This window comes from Athene noctua, chromosome 13, assembly GCF_965140245.1.
Source record: "Athene noctua chromosome 13, bAthNoc1.hap1.1, whole genome shotgun sequence".
NCBI classification, from domain to species: Eukaryota; Metazoa; Chordata; class Aves; order Strigiformes; family Strigidae; genus Athene; species Athene noctua.
Window position 1 is genome coordinate 14,665,253 of NC_134049.1, and position 12,266 is coordinate 14,677,518.

At 38.3% G+C, this 12,266-nt stretch overlaps 1 protein-coding gene across 2 annotated transcripts in view; it reads left to right on the top strand.

The window, feature by feature from the left end:
* Nucleotides 1-12,266, top strand: part of PIAS1 (protein inhibitor of activated STAT 1) — a 64,470-nt gene that overhangs the window by 46,436 nt on the left and 5,768 nt on the right. For both annotated transcript variants that reach the window (XM_074916827.1, XM_074916828.1), the window contains exons 7-12: nt 1,362-1,467; nt 2,958-3,031; nt 8,304-8,464; nt 10,217-10,347; nt 10,656-10,833; nt 11,989-12,131. In XM_074916827.1, coding sequence (XP_074772928.1) covers nt 1,362-1,467; nt 2,958-3,031; nt 8,304-8,464; nt 10,217-10,347; nt 10,656-10,833; nt 11,989-12,131 — 793 coding nt within the window. The remainder of the gene's footprint in view (nt 1-1,361; nt 1,468-2,957; nt 3,032-8,303; nt 8,465-10,216; nt 10,348-10,655; nt 10,834-11,988; nt 12,132-12,266) is intronic.

Below are 12,266 nucleotides of genomic sequence, written 5' to 3' on the forward strand. Positions count from 1 at the left end.
GTGGTGTTTCTGATGCTATTTCAGTTTGTGTGATTTTATGGTAAAATATATTACTGAAATCCCGTCTTCAGATTCTGGTGGCATCCTAAATAAAGGATTGTGGATGTCACATTTGTATGGATTTTTTTGTTAGTGAAAACATACATGGCAGTTGCTGGGAGAAGCCTTTCATTTTTCAATTTAAAGTGTATGAGTGCAGCTACAGGTTTAGCGAATGGTTTTTTTATCAAAAAATAATTGATGAACCCTAATGCAAGAACATGGATTTTGCCCTTTCCATTTTTGGGATGGGAAGAAGAGAGGAGTGTTGCTGATGAATGCATAGTACAGTATCACAATTTTAGAAAGATGGTTATTGCCTGCTGTTGTTAGTAGCTTCACAAGGAGAACGAGAGCTTCAGAAATCTCAGACTGTGGTTTGAAATCGGTTAGTGATGCCAGGAAGAGCACTCTGCCACTCCTGATCATCCCTGAGGGAAGGCTTACCCCGCTTACAGGAGAGCTGACAGAGTTGGTGTTATTTTCTGTAGTGGCAGAAGTGAGCATCCATGTTTTTTTGCTGACACTGATAAGGAACATTTGCAGGTCTGTTCTGTTGGGACTGATGGGGGGATGTGACCTAACTTCTTCCAGAGGGGAAGGACAGACAGTTGGCAGTGTTGACTTCTTGTCCGCTCCTGCTAGATTCACTAGAGTACGTCTTGGTCCCACTGAACTCTGAAACTCTTTAACTGCCGTGCTGGTAAGCTTTGGCAATGAAGTTAGCGTTTTGTAGTCAGTAAGTGCAGGAAGGTAAGAAAAAGGAAGTTGAACACGCTTCCAGACTGAATAGGGAATACTGCAGATGGTGCATCTTTTTATCTATTGCCTTTGAAGAGGCATCACTGTTTGATTTTCCTATTTTGAAAATGAAATAAGCGTGTATTTAAAAAAAAAATAAATAATTTGATCCTATTTGACTTGACAACTTCATTTAAATGTATTGACACAACTGCAGTACCTAACATTATTGATGTAAAATAACCCTTCTTAAACGGACTGTAGATTGCGTGTCCCAAGTTCTATCTAAAACTTCCAGAAGTGTCCAAAATGCTGTTTTTATAGCTTGGTTTGCAGCTAAATCTAATCTCAGTGAAGTGTGAAGTCACTTTTGTTGTATCTCTAAAACTCCAGCCCTGTGAACTTTCTGAAGTACGGTGGGTTTTCTCTAGTCTGAAAACTTTGCCATCTAAAGTCTTATTAACTGCTTCAGCAAGAGAGTGCCCTCTAATCACATAACAAATTGCATAAGCATTGTGTAAAATACAAGCTGTCTTTTGATTAAAACAGTTTTTACTTTGATCTTTTGTTCTGTTTTCTAGAACTATTCCATGGCAGTCTATCTTGTAAAGCAGCTGTCCTCTACGGTGTTACTGCAGAGGTTGCGAGCAAAAGGAATACGGAACCCTGATCATTCTAGAGCACTAAGTATGTCTGATATACTACTTGTTTAAAAAAGAAAAATAGCTTTTGTAAAAGGAGATTTGAAATAGAACTGTGCTAACTGAGGTTTGGACTTCCTACAATTCTCTGGGTTTTGAGAATCTGATAGTGCTGTTCTTTGTATTCAGTTCCAATTCAAAGACTCAGAGGCCTTTGTTTGTACTAGGAGCCAGTCCAGGAACCCTGTTGACACTGTGAAGGGAAAAATGCAAGAGAATCTCTTTCATTTCAGCCATACTGGCTTTGTTTCTTCAGAACAGAACAACTGTATTTATATAGTTAACTGGTAATTCAGTATCTCAGGCAAGCTGGACTAACTGCCTGATACTGAACCTTGATGCTGACATGCTGGAGGAAAGTCTTCATCAACGCAGTTTTTGTTCCTTTGGCACGGTATGGTGGAGTGAGCTCCTGGAGAGAGAGTGTCTAGCACAGTACTCCTCCCATCCCCCTTCCAAATGAAGCGTGAGGTTTGCCGCTTTATTGTTTTCTCTGACAAGTACGTGTTGATATAAGTTTGTACAATAAAAATGCAAGCGAAAACTGCTGCATGTTTCCTTGTCAGGGAGAGGGCAAATATACCAACACCCGACAGCTGTTGGTCATACTCTTTAATTCTCAGATAATGGGTGTTGTACATAGCACAGAACCTTCTCCAGAAGGGATGAAATTAGTCCACCAGTAAATGCTACAAAGCCAGTGGCATATAGTGCTGGGCATTTGCTTGTGCTAACGCAGTGTGATGATTTAAATGCACAAAAATCTAGAGGGTTTCCAGGTGGCTACTGCTCTGTGTACACAAAGTGAGAAAGAGGGTGTGGGTCAGGTTCATGGAGCGGGAAGAACGTGGAACCGACTTGTTCACTTAACCAATGGCTGTTTATAAAACAGTTGTTAAAAAGTAGAGGATGGGTAGAGATAAAAGACTTCTGCAGTGCTAATACTGCAGTTATTTAAAACTCAGGTTTTGTCAGGGTACTTCTTATTCCCTATTTCTAAATTTGCTCTTCAATTTTAAATCAGAGGATTGCTTGATGAGTATTTCAGAGGTTTACGGTGGTGCTTGTCCCTGTGAGAGTTACTAACACATCTTTTTAATGGGCTTGAAGTTAACAGTCAAGTCACTATGGCTGATCTTGTTGGTACATTTTAAATAACTGTCAAGTACAAAGTTGCATGTATATGAAAAGAGACACCTCTGTATAAATGCATTTTTTAGAGATCTTGGTTTAAGATGAACTTTTCCTGCTTTTGGCTTTCTTAAATCTTGTTGTTTATGATCTTTCTAGAGAGTAAAGACTGCTTATGTTACATTTACTTTGTGAGTCTAAAACAATAGTCACTGCTGCTTGCTTCCAGTAAATATGGCAAACTGAAAGTTTAGCACACAGTTTCAGACTTGTTTTATTTCTCTATCATCCGATTTGTGTTTTAAAGCAACTGTAAATGAAACCTTTTCTTCTTTCAAATAACAGTTAAAGAGAAACTGACTGCCGATCCAGACAGTGAAATAGCGACAACAAGCTTAAGAGTCTCTCTTCTTTGTCCAGTAAGTGGGTTTTTTTTATTTGCTCAAAACTGATTCTGATCAAAATGTGGCTGTTCTGGGATATGCATTTGGTAGAGGTTAGCTTGTGTTTACCTGTGAGTTAACTTTGTGGGGGCAGGATCCAGTGCTGAAGTTATCTGTCACTGTGCTTAAGCACGTCATACACCCCTGAGAAAATTGGTATTCTGTTAATTTGAAAATGCTATTCAAAATTAAATGTAAGCATACATTTAAATCTGTCACTAGATCATCTCAGTGTGCAGTTTGGGTCCTTGATTATGATAAAACCACTCTCGGTGGTAAGGTAGGTGAATCTGACTATTAAAAGTAGCTCTTCGGTTAGTGTCTGCAGCCAAAGAATTGAGTGTCTTTTAACTGAAGTCAAAGATATGCATGTGTATACTTTGAGTATTTAATAATCTTAGATTAAAAACAGAGCAGTGCCCTAGAGGTGGTTCAAACAAAATTTGTTCCAAATTTGAAGTGGGAGAATACAGTTTCAAAGAATGTGGAAGAGGCAGATACGTACTGTATCTTGACCTAATTGTTTTTTAAACAAGTAGATGCAGAGATAAGCAGTAGTTCATACCTCGCTTTAAGTTGTCATTGGTAAACTGCACAATACTACTATTATGTGCACTTCTTTAAATCTTTGGGATTTAGTGCTCTTGTTTCAAGTACCATGCACCTTCAGAATAGCTGCTTTCTGTATTGATTGACACAGTATCTTTACTGCAGTATAACTTTTTAACCTCTTTTCAAGATTAAGGATACATCTGTTTCCTGGTTTGGCTCAGTCTGCTCAAGCTTGACCCAAAATTTTCAGTTTTGATATCTAAAGGAGAAAACTGACTTTATTCTTGCAAAATTGAAACTTATTTCTCAAGTTATTAAATACATTCTTTACCACTGTAAAGATAAACTTTTAGATATATAAGCTTTGCATTGTAAAAAGCACAATTGACATTGTGGTTACTTTTTATATATGTAAAATATATAAAAAGGCTATTGTAAATCTTTAAATGTGGTATTTTCATGGTCTTGAATCTTAAGACTTTCTCCATATCAACATTGGTGCTAAGTAAACAATAACTAAACATTTATAAGGAAGATAAAACTCAGCTGTAAGAAAGATACAAGGATTGTATTTACAAAATCAAATCCTGATCTGTAAACTTAGAACCTCATATCCTGTAATTTTACAGACCTATGAACTTACGTGTCACATCGAAACTGCTGCAGATTTGGAAGGCTGAAGTATTTTGGGTCCACACCTGTCAGCTTATTTTGCTGAGTTGTTACAGTTGAATTTTGTTGTGCTGTTAGTACTTTGTTATTCTAGAAAGCACGATAGCCCTGTTGTGTTTTTTTGTCATTCTTTAGGCACAGTATTCTTAACCACTTAAAATTAGTTACCAATACAGACAAAAATAGTAATCTGTTAGCAGGAACTAAATGGCTGTAAGAGTTTAGAAGTGCCTACGTGTTAATTCATTAAATTAATCTTCGTGCATCTTCTGGAATTGCAGATCTTCAGTTATACTTGATTTGTCAAAAAAACTGCCACGTCAGGCAGTTATGTTGCTCTTCTGTTAATCCTGATTGCTTCCATTGCTGATGAAAGTTCTTCTGCAGTGCTTTTAGATGTATTTTTTGATCACTGTGATTCAGATGAGTTGGTATTAGAGCAGGAAAATCCTCTACAATAATGCTTTTAGGATGGCAAGTTTGCTAAAGTTGTCAAATTCTGTTTTACTTTCTCAGAGTTCTGCCAGGGGTAAAATAAAAAAAGTAGTTGGACATTAGGATATAGCTCTTTCAGAAGTCCTATCTTTGTCAGTATTTCCTCTTTAAAATTTACTACTTTCTGATAGACATACAAAACAAAGTCTATAGCAGATTATTTTGAGCATATTTGTCTCTGTGTCCTTTTAATAATGTCTACAAAATGTGCACGCTTGACTTTTTTTCCAGTATGTTCCTCATTCAGTGCTCTCTGATTTCACTGTAGCTCTTGGAATAATCCATCATTGCAAAGCTCATTGGGACAGAGACTGCACCTTTCAACCTGTCCTATGAATAGAAAGGGTATTAGCACGATTCAGCCTGTGCAATTTTATCATAGCCTCCATATTTTTACTTGCTAATTGATAAGCATTTGGCTCGGGGAGAATTTTTCCATAAATATTTTGTGCTTACTTTCTAATGCTTGAATGGACAGTGTATGCTTTGAAAGTACACACTGAAAATGTGATTTGATCTCCAACAACAGAACCAAAAATTAAGGAATGGTGCATTTTCAGCTCTGTTAATGTGAGGATGCTGTTCTCCCATCTCATTTGCTATGGGTGTAATTCTCATGTGTGTATTGCATCTCTGGATGGGCATGACAGGGTTAGACTGTATAACCTTTATTTTGCCCTCAAAAAATTACAGAGTGAGGCAGCTTCCTCTGAATTTGTTTTGGATTGCTGCTGAGCTTTTTTTAGCACAGAGGCCTGCTCTCCCTCTGAGACCGTGGAGTACGGAGAAAAAGCTGTCCTTAACTATTGGCTGAATCTATCCAAGATACAGCAGGCAAATGGGCTGGACTGAGTCTGTATTTCAAGACGACACTTGAATTCATGTTCTTTTTTTCCCTTGAAATAAAAATAAATAAATCCACAGGCTCTGCAGCTGGACCAAATACTTAACTGAACAAAAACTCCAAATCTAGCATTTTACTGTAGGTTGTGAAGCTTCGTTTACAAATCCTTAACTCCTGTTTTGGGTGCTTATTTTTTTAGCATGAAAAGATAGCAGTGTTTTGTATGGTTGTAAAATAAATTAATGCAGTGTTTCTTTGGCTGTGTACAGGCAGGAAGCAAAACAAGTAACAGTGTTGGGAAACACAGTTTTTCAAAAGTTGGGATGCCTCCCTTCTTATGACCTTTTCTTTTGTCAGTTCTGACATAGCTTGGCCAGTATGGCAGAGCTGATCCAGAAGGTTCAATGCCAAAAATGGGAAAGGAGACCTCAACTTGTTAACGCTGAGTACACTGATTCTAGCTGCACGCGTGCGGCTTCGGTTAGATCTGACCGCTCCTTAGAAATTGGAGCCACAGTTTTTATACCAAAAGGTTGTGAAAATGTTTCTGGTTTGAATCTGCTTTTTTAGTCAGGAGACAGGTATTTATGTTCTTCATGCAGCATTCTCTTCAACCTTCCTTATTTTTATTTTGCATCACATTGAAGCATCCAGGTTTTATCTCTGGTACCCTTAACTCTTGATCCTTGCCGAGCTAGGAGACTTACTGTGCCCAGAAGACAAATGAGCCATTGACCTACCATCTGGGAGATAAGAATTCATAACAGACATGGATCAGGGGGCCTTGCTTTGTTGGGGGTTGATTATGTGATAGAAATAATGTGCTTGGTCATGGATTTTGGGGGAGGGGATGCCAAACACATGGCACATACAGCACCTCCTGCTGTCTGAGCTCTCCAGCACCATCACTGTAGGCTCCCCAGGGAGTTTACTGCTCCCCTCCCATCTGTTGGTGAGGTTTGTGACAGTGACTGAGAGCCAGAGGGAAGAAAAATAAGCAAAATCCTGCAGTCTAGCTGAATTTACTGGGAATGGGGTGGAGGGATTTCTGCTTACGGGGGACGCAAAAAAAAGAAAGCATCATGGAGGAAGTAGTGCACTGTGAGTAGAGCCTTTGTTCTTGATATTGTTTTTAGTTTTCTGATATTCTGAGATTGAGTGCCATCCTGTGGCACCCATCTTGTATTGCTCAGAATCAGTATGCATGACCACGGTGCTTGCTTAAGCCGTTCTAAAAACAGTTCCTCCTACTATCCACTGCTAGAGTTGGCTGAAGGTTTTCAAATGAAGTCATTGTGCATATTTTAGTCAAATATGTATAACTTCAAAATACTCATAAATAGTTCTTAATAGATAATTGTTTTGTTGTTTTTTAATGTGGAAAAAGTCTTGTTTAGACATTCCTACTTTTTACCTTTAGTGTGGTCAGTTAATGCCTTTTCTAAACTGCAGCGTAAGCCCTTTGCCAGAACACAACTGCTTGGTGGTTTTTGAGGAGCGGAAACTTTTTTTATTTCAGATTAGTATGAAATGCCTTTCACTGTCTAATCAATTCAGCATTCAGTGTAATCATATGTTAATGTTTTATGGTTTGGGTTAACATTGATTTATCCAGTCCAAACTAAGATATTCCTGTTGCACAGTTCAGCCTAAACGCTCACTGTGTTCAGCACTCCTATGTTATCTGCTCAGTTTAAGCACCTGGCTGTGCTTTTTGTATTAAACTTGTGGAAGCTTTGTGCTGGCTTGCAAAACCTCACTCACCTGGCTTTTCTACAGACTTCAAGGAAAGGATGGTCCCCATCTGAAAGTGTACTTTAGAACTCATTTTCTCCTGTCACATCTTCCGTTAACATCTGCAGGCCCTCTGTAGTGTTGCAAAGGTATGGTGGTATTATAGGGGATAGTCAGCTGTTTGTATTTTACACAAGAAAAAGGCAGCAAAATTTCAGGTTAGCTCACAACTGTATACATAGCAGGGGTGTTAATAGCAGCAGGAGGAGTATAAAATAGTTTCTTAATAGTTAAGAAACAGGTGTGACTTACTTTGCGAGTAGTCACTTTCTGACAGTTCTTTGGAGAAAGTGGTGAAAATGATGGAGTTAGAGAAACACATCAGGAAATGATCCATAATCCTGGAAATGCATTTTGTATATGCTGGCTTCTTGTAAAGTTAAACTAGTGCCCTGATGACTGAGAGGCAGGCAGCAGCTGGAATGCACGCTTTAACTGGGAGTGCATAGGAGGGGACTGACACATGTTACAGAATCACAGAATTATCATCTAGGTTGGAAAAGACCTTGAAGATCATCTAGTCCAACCACGTTCATCAGCTTTTAAAATCCTGATGAATTCTTTTTTGAGGTTTGTCCAGGACACTGGTATGTTACAGGTGCTCAGTGGACTCTGTATTTGGGTACAAGAATATGGAAGGATGTAGTCTTCAGTTTCCTTGATCAAATGTAGTTGAAAATGTGATTTTTAGTAACTTTTTCTTTTATGCAATAATCAAACCTACAGGAAGGAGGGAACAGTGTATGTGGCGTGTATTTTCATCAAAACTTGGATTTGTGGGAGTTCTTTCTGGAGTAAAACTCAACCTGTCTGTCTCTTTTCAGACGGAAAAGCTGTTTGTTAATTTAATACTAAGATGATGTAATCTTGTTTTTTTTTTCTCTCCTAAAGCTTGGTAAAATGCGGCTAACTATACCATGCAGGGCCTTGACCTGTTCACACCTGCAGTGTTTTGACGCCACTTTGTATATTCAAATGAATGAAAAGAAACCAACCTGGGTTTGCCCTGTCTGTGACAAGAAAGCTCCCTATGAACATCTCATTATTGATGGGTAAGTAAAACTGGAATAGAAATGAAGGATGTACCTTACAGTCTCTGCTTTTACTGTTCTTGTGCTGCACAGCGTGCAGGGCTCTGAAATCTTGGTGATCTGTCTGTGACCTGGTTTAAGTTTACCTCGTCCTTTCATTTCCCTGCTGTTGGTGAAGAATTTCTAACCAGGTACCTTTTCATTCAGTATTCTGGAAAAACTGTGGTCATCAAACTGTTAAAGTTAATAATAATGAAAGGTATTCCTTCCAATCCTTGGTCAGTTTTTGATCTATCCTGCCTAAAACAGTTGTGGTTTTGTTTGGTGTTTGTTTGTTTGTTTGTTTTTCCCAGTATTCCAGAGTGCTGGATCCTTAGGTGAAACCAACACATGTTGTCTTTTCTTTCAACTGCACAAATCAGGCATTGTTGTTAACATTCATGTTTGATCAAATAAATACTGCCACTCCCCACATGCATGTACAGTTCCATGTACAATTTCATACTTTGGGAGTTGCTATATATAGAAAGTGACACCTATTGATTCCTTGGTACTGCCTACCTACAAAACATTAAATAAATAAATCAACCTGTTGTTGGTCTCCATGAAGAAATGCCAAGTATGTATTATGGGTTTGCATTTTAATTCCTTAGACAGGAATCTTTTTTCCAAAGTGTGATGAAGGAAGAGAACAAGTAAAGTCTTCTGAGAATACTCTTAGAATGTTTTACCAACAACCAACCAACGAACAAAACCCCAAAAAGAAAAACTAAAAACCCTAAAATGAACAGAACCTCAGAAAACCACCTCACAAATGATTGAGTCTTTTTTTAGTGAGTATGTACTTCATTTTGGTGGCCTGCCAGGGAAGCATAAAGTTGCTTGGGATCCTCTTGAAGGCCTTGCAAAAAAGCTCTTGAAGAGACACTTGGGCCTCACACAGGCTGCTTTGGATTCATGCACCCCACGATTTACAGGTCCCCTGCTTTGGATCAGAGAACTGTGGGGTTCCTTGTTCTAGGTTTCAGCCTAAAATAGTGAAGACTAAGTGCAGTAATAATTAAAACAATGCATTTTCCTTATTTCTTCTTGTGTTGCCAGGTGCAGATGTTGAAGATTAGGTGATATAATTACAGCATCCCAAAAAAGGTTATTTCTAGAAAATGTTTCAGTCTGGGAAAGAGTGAACTTTCTTACTAATTAAAGCAAAGCTCTTTCCTGTGCAGAACCACATGAATAGTCTTGGTCAAAAGCTGGAATTTCCATTGGGAGTGATGTGATGCCAGGATCCCAAAGTTTTAGGAGACACAGCTAGGAGAAGAGGCTGCAAGTTTAGATTCCCATGCTCAGCTTCTGTTAGGAAGTTTTTGCTTGTGAAGAGGTTTCAGAAAATATTAGTCCTTATACTCAGCCATATGGACTCCTTTAAGATACAGGCTTTCTCAGTTTCCCATATTTATCTTTTGATAATATTCAAGAAGATTGTTTTTTAAAATGCTAGTTCACATTCTTCTTTATTTTGGAAAATTGAGAGTTCTGTGTCATGAGCTCTGCAGGATTCCACCTTTGTCATTTTTTAAAGTGAGTGTACAGATTTTTATTTTAGATAATATTTCGAATTTTTCAGTGACTCCTTTTTATGAAGGAAGCAGATGAGAGAAGGGTAGAACAATGAAAGCTTTCGACTCTTTTTACTTGCATCGACTACTAATGATATGGGGGGGGAAGGAGTTAGGCTCTTGAGAACTGATATGAAGTATTTTGGATTGACAGGTTGTTCATGGAAATCCTGAAGTATTGTACAGATTGTGATGAAATTCAGTTTAAGGAGGATGGATCATGGGCCCCTATGAGATCGAAGAAGGAAGTGCAGGAAGTAACTGCATCTTACAATGGAGTTGATGGTAAGGCATGGTTTGGGGTGTATGGACTGAACATTATACTGTTGAACTGTTAAGTATTAATGTTCCTTTAACTTTTCAAAAGGCTCCTTTTTGCCTGTATGTTTGGCTCTTTTAACGATCATTTGTGTGAAATACTGAATAATACCTGTTTGGGGCTGGTGGTACTTTTAAGTTATCAATGTTATGTGATTTTGCTGTCTTTTATTCAAAGTGGTAGCTTTATTTATGAAGGCATATAATAAACTGTGATGTTATGATGATTGTAGTGTTGTAAGCTACAGCTTAAAATGTTGACTTATTTTGTATAGGATGCATAAGCTCTTCCTTGGAACATCAGGTGTCTTCTCACCAGCAGTCAAATAAAAACAAGAAAGTAGAAGTGATTGATTTAACCATTGACAGCTCATCAGATGAAGAGGAGGAAGAACCATCTGCAAAGAGAAGCTGTCCTTCCATATCTCCAGCATCACCATTAAATAACAAGGGGTGAGAATAAAATATACGGGCCAATGCAGAGAGAATATACTCACAATGGGGAATAGTAACTTTCAGAAGAAATCGTGTCTAGAAAGTTCTGTATTTATATTATATGCTGATTTAGTAGCTTATAGCAAATGGATTTGATCTCAGGTCACAAGGCCCAAGAAGACTGGAACAACAACTTTGAGTTGTGTAATATGATACAGTTTTTCAGTTATATTTGTGAAAATTAGTATAAAATGATGCAAAAGGTTGTGGCTTAGAAGTACTTTTTTGCAAATCTGGAAATGTTTTTCTTCCATAGAGAAGTATAAAAGCAGCACATAGGGAGAGAGAGAGCAATGAGAAACATGGGTGTGGTATGGGAGTGTGTGAGTTTTGCAGTGGTTATTGCCAGTAGCATAGTAATAAAGAATGCCAAAATAACCTGATTACTCCTTAGTAGCCAAGCACCCTGTTTACATAAACATGTAGGAATGAAAACTGAGTCTAAACCGAAGGGATCACATTGTTGAAGTGATTGCTACTCCAGTAGTGTAAATGATTTGGTGATCACTTAAAACTCATCAAGACCTTTTTGGCTGTCTTCCGTTGCTAATTACCTTGTGGAGTATAAATGTTGTGGTGTTACACAGATTTATATGCTTTTTGGAGGTTCAGTATACCTTTAGGATTGTCTTGTCCTGTCTTAGGAGTATTTATAACCTATTTATAGCAGAGATTCCAATAGCATTTATAGTGAGTCATCAGTTTCTGCTGCTTGAGACTGATCTTTCCTTTGCTTTTCATTTTGCTAAACTTCAACTGTCTTGGACAGAATTATTCTGATAAAATGTCATTGTGAGAAGAAAGCTAGGGGAATGTGTGATGAACATGGCTCTTACCCCTCCCCCCCCTTCCCCCTGCCCCCTTCCAGTCCCTACCAGACCCTTCGGGGTGCTGTAGCACTGTGATGTTTTCTCGCAAAGCTCTGAAATTTAGTAGGGGAGTTGTTGCACGCCTGCCACAAGGTTCATAATGTTTATTGGGAGATTGACTTTGTGTGGTTTGAAAATAGGCATAGTCTGCATAGGACAGCAATAGAAATCTTCAGACGCTGTTCTTTTAGCATTAAAGCCAAGACTATATTTTACACTTTTAACAAGCCTTCATTTCTTCCAGCATTTTAAATTTACCCCATCAAGCATCTCCTGTGTCAAGAACACCAAGCCTTCCTGCTGTTGACACCAGCTACATCAATACATCACTTATCCAAGACTACAGGCATCCATTCCATATGACCCCTATGCCTTATGACTTGCAAGGTGAGCTTCTGACTGTTTGTAGTTGTAAGTACAGCTCTCCAAGCAATAATAACTTGTAAAAGGATCTCAACATGCAGTCATTTGACAGTCCAGTAGTGCAAAATATTATTTTGCATCCACAGAGGATGAGATGCT